Source organism: Ambystoma mexicanum, chromosome 1q (genome assembly GCF_040938575.1).
Source record: "Ambystoma mexicanum isolate Mex_15411 chromosome 1q, UKY_AmexF1_1, whole genome shotgun sequence".
Classification (NCBI taxonomy): domain Eukaryota; kingdom Metazoa; phylum Chordata; class Amphibia; order Caudata; family Ambystomatidae; genus Ambystoma; species Ambystoma mexicanum.
In genome coordinates, this window is record NC_090922.1 from 224,798,394 (window position 1) to 224,816,889 (window position 18,496).

The 18,496-nt window shown below is 43.3% G+C and overlaps 1 protein-coding gene across 2 annotated transcripts in view; it reads right to left on the bottom strand.

Annotated features, from left to right (window-relative positions):
• Positions 1–18,496, bottom strand: part of LOC138526876 (uncharacterized) — a 1,504,711-nt gene that overhangs the window by 727,144 nt on the left and 759,071 nt on the right. For both annotated transcript variants that reach the window (XM_069637661.1, XM_069637652.1), the window contains exon 9: positions 10,074–10,172. In XM_069637661.1, the coding sequence (XP_069493762.1) occupies positions 10,074–10,172 (99 nt within the window). The remainder of the gene's footprint in view (positions 1–10,073; positions 10,173–18,496) is intronic.

An 18,496-nucleotide genomic window follows, 5' to 3' on the forward strand; every position in this document is an offset into this window, starting at 1 on the left:
TTAAGATAAATATTGATAAATCAACTATCCTTCCCCTGGGCAAGGGCACGCCAGAGCAACTCCTGAGATGGTTAGACCTGGAGATACCAATCGAAAGGAATAGTATAAAGTACTTAGGGGTGCGAATACCATGGAAGTTGGTCAGAATATACAAATGCAACTTCCCCCAACTCCTGCATAGGCTATTAGGTGAATTGGAGAAATGGGCGAAGCTGACAATCTCCTGGCTAGGGTGACTAAATGCACTCAAAAGGTTGATTCTTCCCAGACTGTTATATTTATACCAGGCACTCCCGATAGAAATTCCCAGAGATACACTTCACGGAATTGAAGAAGAAAATACTCTGATTCCTATGGCAGGGGGGAAAACAGAGTGGCCTATACATTATTGATCCAACCAAAGGAAAAGGGAGGGGTGGGACTTCCTGAGATGAGAACATACTATAGAGCTGCCCAATTCAGAGCCCTTCTTCCCCACTTGCCTATGGACAAGGATAAACAATGGGTAGGGATAGAAAATTATCGCTTCCACCCGGTAACCCTGGGGGAATGGTTGTGGGCGCCAGTGAGAGCTACGCCGAGAAGAATTCACTCACAGAGGATTATGGGTCCATTATTGAAGCTATGGAGAGCCAGAAAGGAGATGGAAGGAGTCACAACTTGGCCCTCCCCATTGAGCCATATAAGGGCTCCCGCCCATACAAGACTACTTACCGGACCATGGCTGGTTCCAGGACTGGTTCAAAGCAGGACTAGAGAGGGTGGGGCAGGTTCTAAAGAAAGACACATTTATAGGGTTAGCAGAGCTTGAAACAGCCCTTGGGATGCGCACCATATCAGTCTTTGAATATTTCAATTAAAAGGGGTACTAATGCCAGAAAAATCGAAGAAGGAACTTCAGAGGGACCCGACACACACACAGAGTTCTGGACACTGCGAAAGGCACTAGGGGACTCATCTCAAGGTTATACCAGGCACTACTGGAGGCTAGAGGGGACAAAGTGCTTACACTCAAGGAGAGGTGGGAAAGAGACTTGGGTAGAGAGATGGACCCGGATCAACGGAGGAAACTATGCCTAAACGGCCACCGAATGTCAGTGGCCTACCAATATAAGCTGCACGGGCTCAAGCTGCTAAGCAGATAGCAGTGAGACCCGGTAAGACTGGGGAAAACGTTCCTGAAGGCAGGCCCCCATTGCTGGAGAAAATGCGGACAAGTTGCAGACTATGGGCATACGTGGTGGAATTGTGAAAAGGTACAACGGTTCTGGAAAGAAATGTTGGGATGGGGATTAGGGGCGTGGAAGGGAATTGAAAGGAGGGTGGACCCACTACTAGTGCTATTTGGAATTTAAATGTCGGCTGAGGACTGAACGAAACTACCACACATGCCACACTATCTCCTGCTGGCAGCAAGGGCATGTCTGGCGGGAGGATGGAAAAGGGAGAGCCTCCCGAGTGAAAGAGAAGGGGCAGCTAATGCTCTAAACTTATATAGAATGGAGAAACTAACTAGGCAAATACACAATCGATCGCCGACGAGAGCCATGGAAGGGGCTCCCTTTCTGGCAAAATCTGACCCAGAACATTTGCAGGAGGAAGAGGTGAGGGTGCGAGTGGAAGAAGGGTCAGACTGAGCGAAGAAAGGAGCAAAGCACCCGCCCCAACTGTAGAAGGGAAACGAAAAGTATCAAGGGTGAGACAGAGGTGTATAGTGAGGGGTATAACATCAATGGACTTCAGAATGTTCATGGACAGGAACGGTGAACCCGGAAGGATGAAGGAAGAGACTAACCTGGAGTGGCCGGAAATAGTTGGGGTTAGGTGGTGGGGGGTTCAAATAGTTGTTTGGGGGGTGGGGTGAAAAGTCGAAAACCTTGTTGGTATCTTATAACATAATGTTGTTTGCAGGAGACCTGCGTTGATTTGTAATAGCATTGATTCCAATAAAAATCGAATAAAAAAAAAGAGAGGCACAGATGCAAAGCAAGAGGTGTGCACCGATGTACAAGTACTCCCAACCAAAAACGATTTTTAAAAATGGCTTTTGCCGATCGGCGTACAGGGGACCTTTCCAAGTCGTGAAAATGTTTTCGAGGGTGCCCTCCCCTCGACACTCTACACAAAACCACTGTTTTCCCCTAGGGCAGATGTCTCCACTAGATCACCACAAATAGGGAAGGAGGGGAACAGAGCTTCGCTACCAGGCCACCATCTTGCCTGCACAAATGGGACAATTCTCTGCGCCTATTGTCCCATCACCCACTATGCTGCACATGTAGCCAGATGCTATGGGACACAGCAAGCAGTTAAAGTGGTAATCAGGATAGTAACAAACTTTGCTTTTTAGCATAAAAATGCAGCCTATTAGCAAGGTAGGCAGTGTTTGGGTTCTGTAAGTCACTTTGGGCTCCTTTGTCACTCCATCTCCTGACCTATAGATTCCCCACATGGTCTCTGTTCTCTCCCCTTTCTCTTCTTCACCCACTAATGGAGGCACTAGATGGAAGTAGTCCTGGCTTACTCCTCATCCTCCAAGGTGCATCATTAATGTCTATCAGAATGGCACTATCATGGCACAGGGCTCTCAGACCAATCTGCTCCTCCTTGATAGATGTCTCCAGTCTCTCATTAACTTCCTCCCTTCCCCTGCCACCCCCGGCCCCTTTGCCCTCCCTCTGGCCTCGCCAACTCCCTTGATGGCTGTACCCCATCCCTGGATCCCCCAGGAAGATCTTCAAGGGGTGCAATCAGCTTCCCTTAGCTACACTCAATGCACGCTCTGCTGTCAAACACTCCTCTGACATCTGTCACCTCCTTCAGGACCTTGACGTCCTGGCTCTCACCGAGACATGGTTCAAGATCCTCTCCAATTCCAGACCTTCTAACGGCTGGGGGCGGTGTGGCCCTGATCTTCCCTGAATGGGATCCAGCCACTATCATTCTCACTCAATCCTACTCTTCCTTTTAGAGCCTCGTCTGTAGGCTGGGGGACTCTCCCACCCTCTCCCTCACTCTATCCACTATCTTTAAAGCGCCTGGACCTACCCCCCTATTCCTCTCTGAATGGGCAGACTTCTCCTCCTCTCTCCTGACCTCCTCCCCCAAACTTCTCTTCCTTGGGGACTTCAACATTCATCTTGACTCTCCGGACTCAGCCACTGTACTTTTCCATGACCTTTGTGACTCCCTCTAAATACTTCCCTCAGGTGTGACCCACTCTGCCGGACACATCTTGGATGCTCTCATCTCCACTAACATCCCCCTCTCCAAACCTCTAGCTACTCCTCTCTCCTGGTCTGACCACTCTCTCCTCTCCTCCCATCTGGAGCTCCCAGACTCACTGGCGATGGCTCTGCCAACCTCCTTCTCTGTCATTCAACCAATGGCTAATACGAATATCGACGAAATTATGGCTAATACTTCAGCAGAAGACAGACATTGGTGACGAAATATGAGAAAATATTCACGGAGCGCCTGGATCAAGTGGCACCATTGATATTGAAAGACTTTCAGGGAGGAAATGAGTGGGCAGAAATGGTTCACCCCGTCACTTACAGCCCGGAAACAGGAAAAAGAAAACTTGAAAGAATCTGGGAAAAGGAACAGACACCAGAGAATAGAAATTCCTGGAAAAAAATAGAAGAAATATATCGAAATCAGATATTAGCAAAGAAAAGTTTCTTCGACAATCAAATAACTAATGCAAAAAAGCACTCTAAAAAGGTTTTCGAAATGCTCAGAAATCTGGAGAAACTGAAAGCACTATCTGATCACTTTATCCCACAGGAGGAAGATTGTGTAGCTATCCAGAAAGCTTTCGCAGAATAAATTAGGACAGCACAAAATAATATTAGGAATATGTTGGTCAATTTAACTCATACCAATCAAGGGCAACGTAGGGAGGTTAAAGGCCAACAGAATAAGCCCAGGTTTGCCTTTAAACGTGTCTAGTGAGATCATGTCCAAAACCCTGAATGCTTTGGCGAAACTCTTCAATCTAAAGTCATCCAAGAGAATAGCGACATCTTTGTGCCATTTCTTGTCAGATTTGCAAATGAGACTTTTGAAAAAAAAAAGGAAATTCTGGCCTCATTAAAAAAAGGTATATTAGTTACCCCCCCTTATTAAAAAGACTAGACTGGATCCCAAACTACTCCAATTACAGCCCGATAACTAATGTTCTGTTTTTGATGAAGATAGTGGAAAAAATGGCCACTCTGCAGTTTCAGCAACATCTGGAAAATGCTGAAATTCTACATTGTAGACAACCAGGCTTTAGATTTTCCCACGGTATGGAGAGCGCCCTTCTCGACCTTCAAACCGAAATTCTCAAAGTTATGGATAGGAGTAAGTCGGGGCTGCTGATGCTTTTAGACCTATCAGCAGCCCTCGACCTTGTAGATCATAATAAACTTTTAGAAAGAGTAACATCCATAGGTAATTGTTCGTAAGAGGCGATCTGTTGGATCAGATCATTTCTGAGCGACAGGAGGTCTAGAATTGTCTGGGGAGGTGTATTCAGGGCCTGAAGTGCTTGATTGTGGAGTTCCACAGGGAACCTGTATTTCCCCATCCCTGTTCAATGTCTTCTGTCGCCCATTGTCCTGCCAAATGTTCAATGTTGGTTCGGGCTGTGGTAATGCCTAGGATTGATTACTATTGTGCCCTGTTGGGAGGAACCAACAAGGGATGCATGGAAAACTGCACATTTTACAGAATGATGCTGTCCGGATTGTAAAAGGTGTGCCAAGACATGAACATATCTCAGCTAATAGGAGGAAGCTACATTGGCTTCTAGTCAAGTCTAAAATTTTGCTTCAAAATACTTACCATCGTCCATAACTGCTTATATGGACAAGCACCTCGGCACATTAAAGACTGCATCAATGTACAGAAGTATTTGAGAGATACCAGGTCTAAGGATAACATGCACCTAGTCTGTCCGAGGAGCAAACGGGTGAAAAGTTATGGTCGTGCCATCCCGGTTCAGGTCGCGATGGAATGGAACAAGCTATCGCAAGAACTATGTACTACCCTAAACCCACTGCTGTTCAGGAAACAACTGAAAACGGTCCTGTTCGAATTAGGAGTTTTTTCTCCTGTTTCTCTTCTGGTCCTATGGCCACTTTTCTTGAATGCGCCCTGATGCCTGCGGGCTCCGGCACTATAGAAGTATACAAATAAATAAAATAAATAAATGAAGCATCTGTCAGTTGCTGCACTTGCCGCTGCCTTTATTCCTCCTCCTACCCCTTCCATTGAGTCTCATACCGACTCAGCAATTGCTGACCTTCATCTTTCCATGGACATCTTTGCCCGAAGCCTGCCTCCAAGTGCAACCCTTGGTATGACTCCAACTTGGCTACTCTTGAACGGAAATGGCAGGCCTCAGGCACATTCTCTGACAAACTAGCCTGCCGTCTCCTCGAAAGATAATATCGACTCTCCATCCAGTCTAAGAAGAGGGCTCATTTCCAAGCCTGTATCTCTGGGCCACCAACAACACAGCTGAACTTTTCAAAATCTGCAAGGAGCTTGCCAATCCTACTGCAGTCTCTTCTTCCCTCTTTAAGAAACCTTAGGGTATTCTCACAAGTAGACCTCGAGAATCCCTTATTGAGGTGGCCAGGGAAGGGCTGGCGCTCTCAGATCCCAAACTTGGGGGTAGACGAGCCCAGGGTTGTGCTCGGGGAAATACCCCAGGTGACACGCTGTATTATACCGAGGAAGAAGGAGAGTACGAGATCCCACAGACCTTTTGTTGGTTGTACCACATCTGTCTCCCTTCCTTCCAAAGAATCTCCCTTATTCAAATCCAATGACCCCTCCATATATGGTAAATCCCCTACGAGCCCAAACCGTTACGCTAGAAAACCACAACTGCCAAAATGCCTGTTTTCTACCAGAATACTCCCAAATATTCTTCTCCGTGCTCCTCTGCTTATTTTTTCCCGAGCTCACAGTCTACTTTGACAAAACACTACCTTTCCCACAATCCCTACTGTTCATTTCATGATAATAATCCTGGTAATTCCCGTTTATTTCACAAACCCTACCAATCTCACCCTTCTGAGTATACAAACCCCCCCTTAGTACGAGGGCTATAATTCCATATAACACCTTTCCCCCATCCTACCCCGTAGGATACTTGGAAACTTTACCACCCCCCTTTTCCAACACAAACACCTTCCCATGCCGTGAAAGACAACAGACTAACCACAGTGCCGTTTACCTGACATGTCCCAACACAAGAGTCAGACAGACAGAGTCAGGCAATTAATAGTAATAGTAACAACACACACCAGACAGACCTTTCCTTTCCCCACAGGGATAAAAGGTGGAGCATGAGAGCACCCGACGAGCAAGGCAGACAGCACATCGAGACAGCTATCCAAGCATGGCAGTTAAAGAGGAAGAGAAAGGCAGCGAGAACTGAAGGGGCGACAAGGAGAGAAGCAACCTTGCCCTTCCCGACCCAGACCCACAAAGCCTCAGTTGAAGGAAACATAAGATTGCGAACAATAGCCAGCGTGTGTTGCAGCCGATGTCAACGGTACACAGAGCCCTCCTACACTGATAAGCAGGACAAGGACAGACGCTTGCTACCGTGGTATCATTCTTGACTCCAGAAATAAGAATAGTCAAGCGGTTCATCAAAGCCAGTGAGTCGAGAACGGATAAGAAACAGAACTGTGTTGAACGAAAGTCGAAAATGGCAAAATAAGGAAAGCTCAAAGAACTGTTAACATTAAGGGGAAACCAGCTGTAGAGGGGTCTGGCACAACGTGGGAGCCCATTCAAAAGACTCTGGTCTTAGGAGAGCCGCAAGGAAGAGGTCAAAGTGGTCATACGGGAGTCTAGCAAAATCCCCTGTACATTCGAAAGTCTTTGACCGGCAAACGATTGGAAAGCTAAGGGAGAGGAATCCTGCATAGTGAGAAAGGAGAAAGAACTGTGTGGTTGGCAAGAGTAAACCCGACACAGGGATGCCAATAGAAGAACAAGTTACTTACCAACTGGTAACGTTCTTTCGATTGGATGTTCCTCCAACGTATTCCACATCTTTGACATGTAATGTCCACAGCTGTGTACTTCGAAAACTTTTTCGGCAGAGGGCGTCTTGTGTCAATGGCATTGGGTTGATGTCCCTCGAAGGCCTCCGTCGAGGGTGATGTCACCGGATGTTATAAATAGGACGCACGGCTCCCGTAGCCTCAGTTTATGATTTGCACATATCCAATGCCTGCTTGACTGCACATAGCCTTGCGGAAACGTAAGCTGCAATCGCATAGGAAATTCTCCAGAGGAGCAGGCTGGGAGGGCGATGTGGAATACGTTTGAGGAACATCCAATCGAAAGAACGTTACCAGTTGGTAAGTAACTTGTTATTCGAATGGATTGTGTCCTCCAACGTATTCCACATCTTTGACAGACTCCGAAAGCAGTACCAGAAAATGGAGCAGGGAAAAGAATTTAGAGTACTCAATCAGATGGCAGAATAAAGAACCGCCTTACCAAAGGCCATATCTTGACCACAAAGTGTATCCAGGGAGTAATGTTTAACAAAGGTGTGGATAGAAGCCCATGTGGCTGCATCACAAATATTCCTAATTGGAACTCCCCGATGCAGGGCTGCGCAAGTAGCCACGCCCCTAGTGGAATAAGTTTGCAACCCTTCAGGAGGGTCCTTGCCCACCAATCTGTAACATTCAGTAATGGTGAGGATAATCAACCTGGACAAGGTCTGTTTGGTAACAGCATGTCCCAATCGGTGTCCAGCATACCCCACAAAGAGTTGATTGTCCACCTGATCCTGGACATCCTAGAAATATAAAAGCTCAGAGCTATGGAGTCGCTCCTCTTTCTTACCAGGATGAAGAGGAGGATAGAAAGAAGGAAGAACCACTTTCTGACTTAAATTAAATTCAGTCACTACCTTAGGTAGAAAGGAAGGAGGTACCCTCAGTAGAACCCTATTCTTGTGGAACACAGGGAGGCTTAGATGAAAGTGCCTGCAATTCACTCACTCTGCGAGCGGAAGTAACCGCAACCAAGAACACCGTCTTGAAAGACAATAGTCTCAAAGGACAAGAGTGCAAAGGTTCAAACAGAACACCCATCAGGTCAGCAACTGTACTGTCACGCACAATCGTGTGCTCATTAATTTTTGCTTGCATCTCTGAAATGACACCTTTTATTATTCAAAAATAATAATGCCCAGTGTTTTAACTTCACATATGCTCCAATAACATGTTCAGGGCATGATTCAGTAATTTCATAAACAGCCCCGCACCGTTGAGTGCATTCTGTTCGCCTTTACCACAATAAAGCTTTTTTCTATTGTGGAAATGGATTAACTCTACAACGCGCATGCGCAACAGCCGTGATACTACTGCTCCGCTATTCGAAGACAGCTTCACACGCGAAGGTGAGCTCCCCCACTTGATAAACAGTAACTTTATTAAGCTAGACTATTTAGACACGGCGCACAAGCTCCAGCGTAGTCCGCCTGTCTAAAAATAGTGATAAATGTATTTTGACAGCTAAGTATTTTTCGGCAGACAAGCGTTGCCGCGTCCATAACAATTTCCGTCCATTTTGGGCAATTTAGACTGTGTCCCAGAACAACCACCCAGCTTGTTTCTAATCATTCAACAACATGCTGCTAAATCAGCTGTATTTTTAAAACTACAAAGACCCGCTAATTCATGCAATTGTTCTCGCGCAACTCTGCAGCTTTCAGCAACATGTTGCTAAATTAGCGTCGTTACATGCCTTTCTTCTTTTTTAATTAATAGGACCCGCTAATACGCGTCCCTCGTGAGAAAACGGGTCACACCAGTCTTCACTACAGCCAGACCTTTGGCCCATTGACATACTGTTTTTTCAGTACTCTATCTTGGATCTGCTATTCCACACACGGTTTTGTGTGCTCTTTCAAAAACAACCTCACCAGGTAATTAAATTCTGCTTTGTCCGTCTATTAATCATCAATAGAATCTCCTTGGCACTATTACTGATGGTCTGTCTCCACCACTATAGAAAGCCAATGTGCACCAGAGATTGAAATTAACTGAACGCAAGACAGTTCCTATCTCCACCCCTGTCTCCCTAGACGTCACTATTCACAGGTGAGGTTTAGACCTGCATTCAATTAAAAAGAATGAACACAATCACACTCTTTTTAATTCGCTCCTTTTTATTATTTTTAGATCAACATTCGCATTCCTAGTCATATCTTTTTTGTTGTCCTGAAGAAAGCTTGAAGTCCCCGAAAATTATGTTTCGACCAAGATAACATTAGTGTCTATACCAAACGCAATTGACTGATAAACACTACAACTGGTCCTTCAAGCCAGAAACACCAAATCCGTGTTGACAGTGAAAATGTGTTGTATATATATAGTACTGCACATAAATCAATCCTTTTTATGTAAAAATCTTCCTGTAAATGTTAAGATTCATGTCTATTTGTTTTCTTTTTGGGGTAACAATTGCACTGCCCTTTTTTGACGAATGTTTTTAACATGTTCCTTCTATTAAACTTTGTTTTAGATGCTTAATCTTGAGTGTGATTTTGTAAAACTAGCTCAAATAAATTACTAGTCTTTTGAATAGGTCCTCCCACCTCTTTCACGCCTAAGTTAGGGGTAGCCTGGTTTCTCCCCTTTTTGTGCTTCTTAGTGTACTTTGCCTTTCATTACCAGGCCCCCCTTAAACAAAAAAGAAGGCTTTTGCCCTTGTCTTTTTCTTGATGAGCATAATCCCCCCCCATGATTATTTCATATCTGACAGGAGACATCTTGAGAGCTAGCCTTAAAGGTTCTACAACTTGCAAGACCAGAAGAGCCTGTGTAAAGAGGTCTCCTGATTATAGTGTATGTTTGACACAAGGATGCAGTGTGCTGTTATACATTACTTACATTACAATCGACAAACAAGATAACTTAATTTGCATGAATGTCCTAAAATACCTCGCCAAGCGTTTAGCTAATGGCAGTACTGTTTCAGGAAACCAACTCCCTCAAACGCAGCTTTAATCCTTTGAAGTGCTTTGGCATCTTTCTTACCAGAGTTGTAAAGACGCCAGAATCCACTACTGCTAGGTCCAGAGACATCTCCACATCATCCTTCTCCTCCTTCATGAGTATAATCTTGCCCTCGTTTGTCTGGTGAAAAAAATGTAAGTCATTAAAAGCATATCTACACTGCACAGTTCAATAGTATACTTTGAAGCAGATTTTTGTAGTAATGAGCATGAGGGTGTGGCCAAGATGGCGGACTACAAACACCCCTGATCTCTAATTCTGCCATGCTGCTACAAACAGATTTATTTAAAAAAAAGCTTTTGAACACACCCTTCAATTTTGTTAATTGAGTTGGAGAAAATGCTAGTGTGAAAGAGAGGTTGGAGTAGTCCAGTAGAACAGCTGGATCAGGCCACTTGAAGGTGGCCTCTTTACTCTGGACATGAGTGAGCCTGCAGTCTTGGCAGAGGGATATTCGTCAAAGCGATAGTGGGAATCGTGTGCAGGACAAAACAACCTTCTTTGGCTCTTGGCTGGTAATGACTTAAGAGCTGAGTCGACGACGGCTGGAGAAGGCCTGGTTCTCATTGTGTGTAGCTTGGTGGCCCCTCAAAGTAAGTGGCATAGTGTGCAATACTTGAGAATGTGCTTCATTTAATGTTCTGGGGCCACTGTGAGTGGGTGGGTGGGACCTTGGGATGCCAGGTGGGTGGAAGGACTTTGGTGGTGCCAACAAATGGTCAGAGCAATAATGGGCATAGCCACAAGAGTTCAGTGATTGTTTTGACACTGCCCGAACTATGCGCTGCAAGGAACCCGATGATGACACCATTAGCCAGGCCATGCAACTATGCTAGAATAAAGTAGTTGGGGAGGGGGTGTGGGGGAAGATTGCAGTGCAGAAAGATTACCAACACATTGTTGTGATCGTTTATAGGAGCAATCTAAAGAGTATGGACATCTAAATCTGAGCCGGGCACAATAAATAAGAACACCAACAAGGGCTGATGCACAAGTGAAATAGAACCAAAAAACAATCTGCCCTGTTGCAATTGTAATTGATTAAACTCAGACCAAAAATGTACCATGCGGTTTAATGATAAATTCAAGTTTTATTCTAAGGTACAATCTTCAATACAAAAACATGCTTACTAAATGTATAATCACCACATTTTTATATAAAACACCCAATCTATTCATAACATGGAGCACAATTATTGCTCCCACACCTTTTCATCTTTCTCCTCTGCAAACCTCGTCTCATATATACCACAAACATACCATACTTTCAAACATACTAGGGAAAACACAATAAAAGGAACACCAAATATAGAAGACAACAAAGATAAAGCAAGATTTGTCTTCAATTTCCAAAGTTCATGAATTGATTAGAACTCTATTCAAGTAAGTCTTTAATCCTGATAGTCAATGTATTTAATTGCAATATTCATGTGTCCTGTCATCGTCAACTCGAGTTTCGGCTACAAAAAGAGGGTCCTAGATAGATTTCTCTTGACCAGCCTCATCAGGACGATGTGGTTGAAATAAAGGAAGGCAGGGCCAGGTGTTGGCTGTGGGGGACACACAAAAAAAAGCTATATGTGACTGTCCTTCAACTGTAACGAATACCCAATTGACCCTCTGAGCAACAAGGGAGACCTCCTGCTAGAGGGTTCAGTGGTCTGTGAATAAAACAAGCGACAGACGGTAAACAGTGCAGCTCCCCACGACCATGCGCCAACTCAAGGCCGAATTGGAAGCTGGGACATTCCTACAGCTAATGAAAAACGTTGTGAATAAGTGTCATGAAAAATCCATGAAACCGTGGCATGCAGTCAGCTGGCACGAACCAAAGTTAGTATACTATTCTGCACTGTGCAGGCAGTCTGGTTGCTGCAGCCCAAACACCTCTAATGTCATGCAATTGTGGTAATCTGAAACCACGAACCCAGCATAGTTGTGAAATAGAAAACCGGGGGTGTATCATGGTGCATCACGTGTGCGCATGCGAACCAGGGATGAAAAAAGCCAACCCGGGTGTAAATGCGTGGAGGGTAAGGTCAATTGCCCTGAAGGCATGTAGTTTAGCATGCAAAAACCAAGTTGGTGGCAATGCTGCGGAATTACCTCAGGACCCAGAAGTCCAAATACACTGGGCCTGTGCGGCGGAGGACTCGAGTGAACTCCTCCGACTGACAGAACAAAACCAACTCCTCCAACCGTAAAAGCCAAAAATAGAAGAGACAACATGCATCCAGTTAATATGAGCTTCACGTTAAATACGTTCCGTGGCTGACCCTGTTTGTAAACGGGCACGGACGGAGAAACAAAACAGCAAAAGCTTACACTTACTTGAGGGACGCTGGTATCACACCCACGTGGAATTTGTTGGTGCTACTGAGCCAAAAGGTTGCCGCTCAATTCTATGATGGCATTTCGCTGTGAAAAAGCAGTCTTACTCATGGATAGGAAGTATAAACGCAATTGAGATGGTATGCCTCCCACGTTTTTTATATCCCTTCCAGATGCTCCCGATTAAAATACCGAAACCATTCTTCGGGGAAGTACAAAAAGCTATACTGAGGTTCCTGTGGCAAGGGAAAAAATCAAGAATTTCATATGAGGTATTGACACTGCCCAAAGAAAAGGGGGGAGTGGGCCTACCTGACATCGAAAAATATTATGTAGCAGCTCAGTCGAGGGTACTAATTCCACACTTAAGGAACCAAACACATTTACAGTCTGTGAACCTTGACAATCACAGTTTCACTCCAGTCACCCTGGCGGAATGGCTCTGGGTCCCAAAAGATGAATTGACGCAAAGGATACGACTGCATCCCATCTTGGGCACAATTTGGGAAATTTGGAGGGAGGGTACGGACATGCGAGGCATAATGACATGACCGTCCCCTTTGAGCCATATATGGGTACCGGGTATCCGAGAGGAAATCCCAGAGCATGCAAGGCTAACTCTAGGAGGGTGGCAAATTCATTGCAATTACTGACCTCGAAGACGCATTGGGTATAGGAAAGTTGCCAGTATTTCACTTTCTCCAACTCATAGGTATATTGATGAGAGAAGCATGGAAGGGGGAAATAAAGAGGGAACTTACCCCCTTCGAAACCCTCCTTAACACCCTTTCTGGCACTAAAGGACTGATCTCAACTATATATAGAACCCTGATAGACACTCGAGGGGGATCCACGACCAAACTTAGACAGAAATGGGGAACAGATATGAATATGGAAATTGACCCTGTCCTGTGGTCTAAACTATGTAAGAGCACCTTTAAAGTTTCTATTGCCTCCCAGTACAAACTCCTCCATAGATGGCAATACGACCCCCATAGATTGTCAAAGATGTTTCAGGCAACGAGCCCCTTATGCTGGCGTCAATGAGGTCAGGTTGCAAATTACTGGCACATGTGGTGGGAGTGCCCGAAGGTGAGAGTGTTTTGGGATGAGGTTCTTGGTTGGATTAAAGATCTTGAGGTGATTCAATATGAGGTGACGCCTCTCCTAGTGCTGTTCGGGCTAGAGAAAAACGATGATAGATTTGTGAGGGTTACAGGGTTTGTTTGGTACTCTCCGTCTGGCAGCTAGGGCATGTATAGTTATAAAGTGGAAAGCAGAGGGAACCCTGAGCAAGAAGGAATGGGAAAATGTGACTACTAACATTTTTTTTTAATTCAAATTGTGTTTGATGCAAGCATCTTTACAATTTGTAAAAAAACAACATACTTTTGTAAATCATTAAAAACTTGAATAATCCAAAAATTATAAAACGCACAATACAATTTATCAAAACAACAAGATGTAAGTATCCATCATAGATGATACGACACAGTTGTAAACATAAATGCAATTTGAAAAAACAAGAACACATCATATTTCAAATTTCAATCACAAGCGAGAGAAAAGAAAATAGAAAAAAAGAGAAAAAATATATAGATATCCATCATTAATAATACAAGATTGAAATAAAACATGCAATTTAAATGAAAATAAGAATGCAAATATCCATGAATCAACTTTCGAATCACACATGTTTTTACATGTTCTTTTTTTATTTGTGTAGTAAAGAGTGAGAGTAATACAATATCTTAGGAACCATATTCGATATACAAATTGTACATACAAAGAGGAGTACTTTCTATTATTTAAGAGACCTATGATCACTTTATGAGCCAAATTCATCTAATTTTGTTTGAATGCTAGATATAAAGTGTGTTAGTGCTATGAGTAGGGTATTGCTGTCCCCCCACATACAAAAACACCAGAATAATTGTAATAAGAATGTTGAATTGATTATGAAATATTTGGTCAATATTGACGAGCACAGAGATTCGAAACCATGACAATAGAGTATTAAGTGTTTCAATGTTTCGGTCTGAGTTGGAATGAGACAAAAGCGACATCCTAAATCTGAGAGGTGAATTTGGCCATCATGCCAGTACTTAGTTTGTTCCTTGGTGTTGAACAGATACATTCTAAATCTCAAACATTTGTCTGATTCGTTCACATGGGCAGATCTTTGGATAATGCATCCTTGGTGTCTGCTTGTGTCTAAATTTAGCATATTCAAACAACTGTACATAATGTGCCACTTGATCACTAGTGGAAACCCAATCAGTCTGCAACAACTTTTTTTTTACCTGTGCCGGTCGATAAACCAGTCAAACTCAACCATTCCCAATTCAGTTAAAGTGTCAAGCATTTGCTTTTTAAATCTAGCCATGGAGTTTGGACTATCTTTATGTATCATTTCCGCAAGATCCGCATATAAGGAATTAATTGGCGGTAGTAGGATTTTACTGAAGTTGTTAAGTCTGCGCCACTCTAACCGACTTGCCAACGACGATAAGCCTAATTCATGCCTGATACAGGCATTTGGAAGAATTTTGGGTAATGAGGACCTTTTTCCAAATGAGTCCCTGAACCCTATTAAGCTGATTGTCCAAATTTAGTAAACAGGTGTCAAGCCCATATAATAAAATTGACTCTACTTTAAGTAAGTAGAAATCAATTAGCGGTATTAATGAAAATGTACACAATTTGTTGAGGATGATTCTCATTTGGGCAATCAGTGGAGCTGCTTTGATATTAAGGGCATTGTACCACGTGATTAACGAGTTAGAATTGGTTAAGTTATAACCCAAGTATATGAGACTTGATTTGGATACTAACATTTGTATCATGGAAAACATCACTGCGGGTCTACATGGGAAAGCCACCCAATATGAAGCCTTACGGAAGGACTTAATTGATAAGTACATTGCCAACTCTGGAATTAGACATTCGCCTAGCGACTCTGTACCGTGCAACACAATACCTGTGACTGGGGAAATAAAGATAATGTGATGTCAGAATATGGACATAGGTGATGTTTGAAAATGGCATCTTGAAGAGCACCTATTGTCCCTAATTGTTTAGCAAACGTTGACCTTCAGTGTGAAATGTAACTCAAACCAGATTATGTATAGTACTTTTTGTGAATTTAGACCCAATAAGAGATTTTCCGAGACTGCAACACTGCTCTAGGGAGGGAAGTGTGTGGGTGGGGTAATATTTGTTTTGTGAGTAGGGCTCTTAGGGTCCGAGAGAAGAAAGATGTAATATCTTTTTTGTATTTTGTTTAGTGACTACTTGCTCTAAAGCACCTATATGTTATTTGTATATGTTACATTGAAAATTTAATAAAATCAAATAAAACATTTTTAAAAAGCGGTCTTGCTGCATGAAATGAAAACAGCTAAGGTTAGTTTCTCTTCTGCTGCGCACACATAATCAAAGCGTAGCGAAGTTCCAGAAAGGGAATGCATGACAGGATATTGTCCTGACAAATTATACCTATATTTGAAAAGTACTCCTTGGAAGTGCCTGCGATGTTGAATATAGATTAACTGGGTCCTAAGCTGCGAGGAGGGAAACAAATCCAATATATCGATGGAATCTGTCCTTCGAATCCCAGGTCTGCCGGCACCACAATAATGTTAGTGTGGGCAGAGAAAGTGGACTATTCTGTCTTGCCCATGGAACAGAAAAGGGCTAAGATGATGAGTCCTACTAACGATTACCTGGCCGCCATGTTGTAAGATGTAAACATTGACCTGAAGACTGAATGTCTAGTGGCTATTAGAGGAGTGCCGGCCATTGGAAATCGTCATTCAATCCAACAATATGCGTTTGCAAACGATATATCCATCATTGTTCTAGTTTGAATAATCTGTTGGAAATTGGGAAATTAAATTTATTTTATAATTGCTCAATGATTGTCCAATTTAGGTCATCTGCTGTGCGGTGGGGTTGTAAAAACTGCGAAACATGAGGGGCTGACTCTGTGCCAGTGTGTATACAGGATCCATGTTCATTAATTCTTATTGTCATTTTCCTAGTTGTCATCCCTATGTATCTATGTATAAAAGATTGCAGGGGCATTTAATCCTGTAAATCACATTTTTGCTTTGACAGTTAGTACATTTTTATAATTCCGAGGTGAAATCCATGTGACTAAAGATTGTGGTTCGTAAAGTAAACAGACATATACACAGTTCCCACATGGATGATGACCTGTCAATGGTTCCATTCTCCATTGCGAAGTAGTTTGTAAGGTGTTTTGTTGTAAACTCTGTGTCTGTGGCTTAACTCTGGATTCAACCAAACTGTCTTGCACGTTACGATTGCGTTTTAGAGCAAACAAAGGAGGTTCTGTCTTGCATACTATACTGGTAACTAAGTTCCAGTCCTTTTTAATCAACGTTTTAATCTTGTTGGTTTGCCGCGAGAAAGTCGTAACGCATACAATCCGTTGTTGTTCCTTGATCTTTGTATGTGGGACCAACAAAGGATCGCTGTTGGTGTTGCGTGCTCTTTTAGCTCCTTGTCTAATCGTTTTTCGAGGGTAGCCTCAGTCTATCAGTCTACCCATCAATGACTGTGCATGTTTGGCATAATCCTCTGTATGTGTACAATGTCGTCTGATTTAAAAAAAAAATACCATATGGTAAATTGTCCCTTAGGGATTGGGGATGTTGGTGTTATACATCAATAGGGTGTACCCATCAGTTTATTTACGACACAGACTAGTATAGATCTTGCCCTGATGATGGCCAATGTTCAAATGAAAAAAATGTAGTGAAGTTTTATTAGACTGGCTTGAGAAGATTAAATTAGAGTCCTATTTGTTCAACCATTTGATGAAGTGACCTAGACCTTGAGCATCTCCTTGCCAGATGAAAGAAACATCACCTATATATTGTCTCCATTTCCTGATCTGATGTAAGAAGGGGTTGTTGTTCCAAATTCGCCATGTAAATATTGGCTACTGAATGGGCAAAGGACGCTCCCATAGCCACTCCGTGTTTCTGCAAAAAGGAGTTCATGGTTGAACTCAAAGAAATTATTGCACAAAGCTATATATAAGAGTTCCAATATAAAGCCACGTGGTACTGAATGTGGCACCGGTCGATTTTCCAAACTGGTTTTGATTATAGCCAGTGCTTTATCTTGAGGAGTGCTCGTATATAAAGCAGCAATGTCCAAAGAAACTAATAGATCTTTAATGTCATCAAAGGACAAGGGAATAGAAAACATTAAGATAAGAAAGTGCTAGAAAATGGCGGTAAGAAGTGCTGCGGGCAGAAAAGCCCTAAAAAACATAGATTACACTGTGGGGCATATGGACACCATTGTGCCATGGGATGGCGATTTGCAAGATTAGGATGGGAGCAGGACAGGATAACACACCCAGGAAGAATTCCAAACCCCACACGAATTTCAAAATGGCTGAGCTTTTTTGTCTGCGCAGTAGAACGCATCATGTAATGGAGAAGGGCCCTGCTGTGAACCATGGGAAGGAGGCTAGCCCGAAAAGGTGCACAACCAATAAAAAGACTAACGAAATAGAGGAAAGCCCAGGGTATAGTTATATACCTGCTACCTAATAAACAAGAGACGTACGCCCACAAAAGAGGCTGATCAAGAATTCACAAGACTGCAACCTATTGAGAAATTGTGTACTGACACGCATATATTCAATTGTACTTGCCGGAATGGCACTTTCCAGATAGCTGTGCCCTGCAGTACAGGGACAATGTAACAAAGAAAAACTAAGCCAGGAAGATACATATGTATTCTCAAGATACTATAGGCCTATGTTGAGGTTTCCAGTGGGTCAGTGTAAACAGGTGAACAGATCCCAAGAGGTGAAACATACCGTTGTATTCTGCGAGTTCGTGAGCAGACATTCAATCAGGCCCTCTGGCCTGCCTGTTATGGAGAGTCAGTGGGTTGAACGGAGCCAAAGGGATCTGCAAACGCTGCATCAAATAGTGGAGAAACAAAACGACGAATTTGTTAATTCTATGACCTTGTGGACACTTGGAAACAAGATGGATGCCAGGACAAAGTGACTTATTAGTAACTGCATACAAGGGTGTCTCTTACGCAGTCTTTTCCACTTTCAT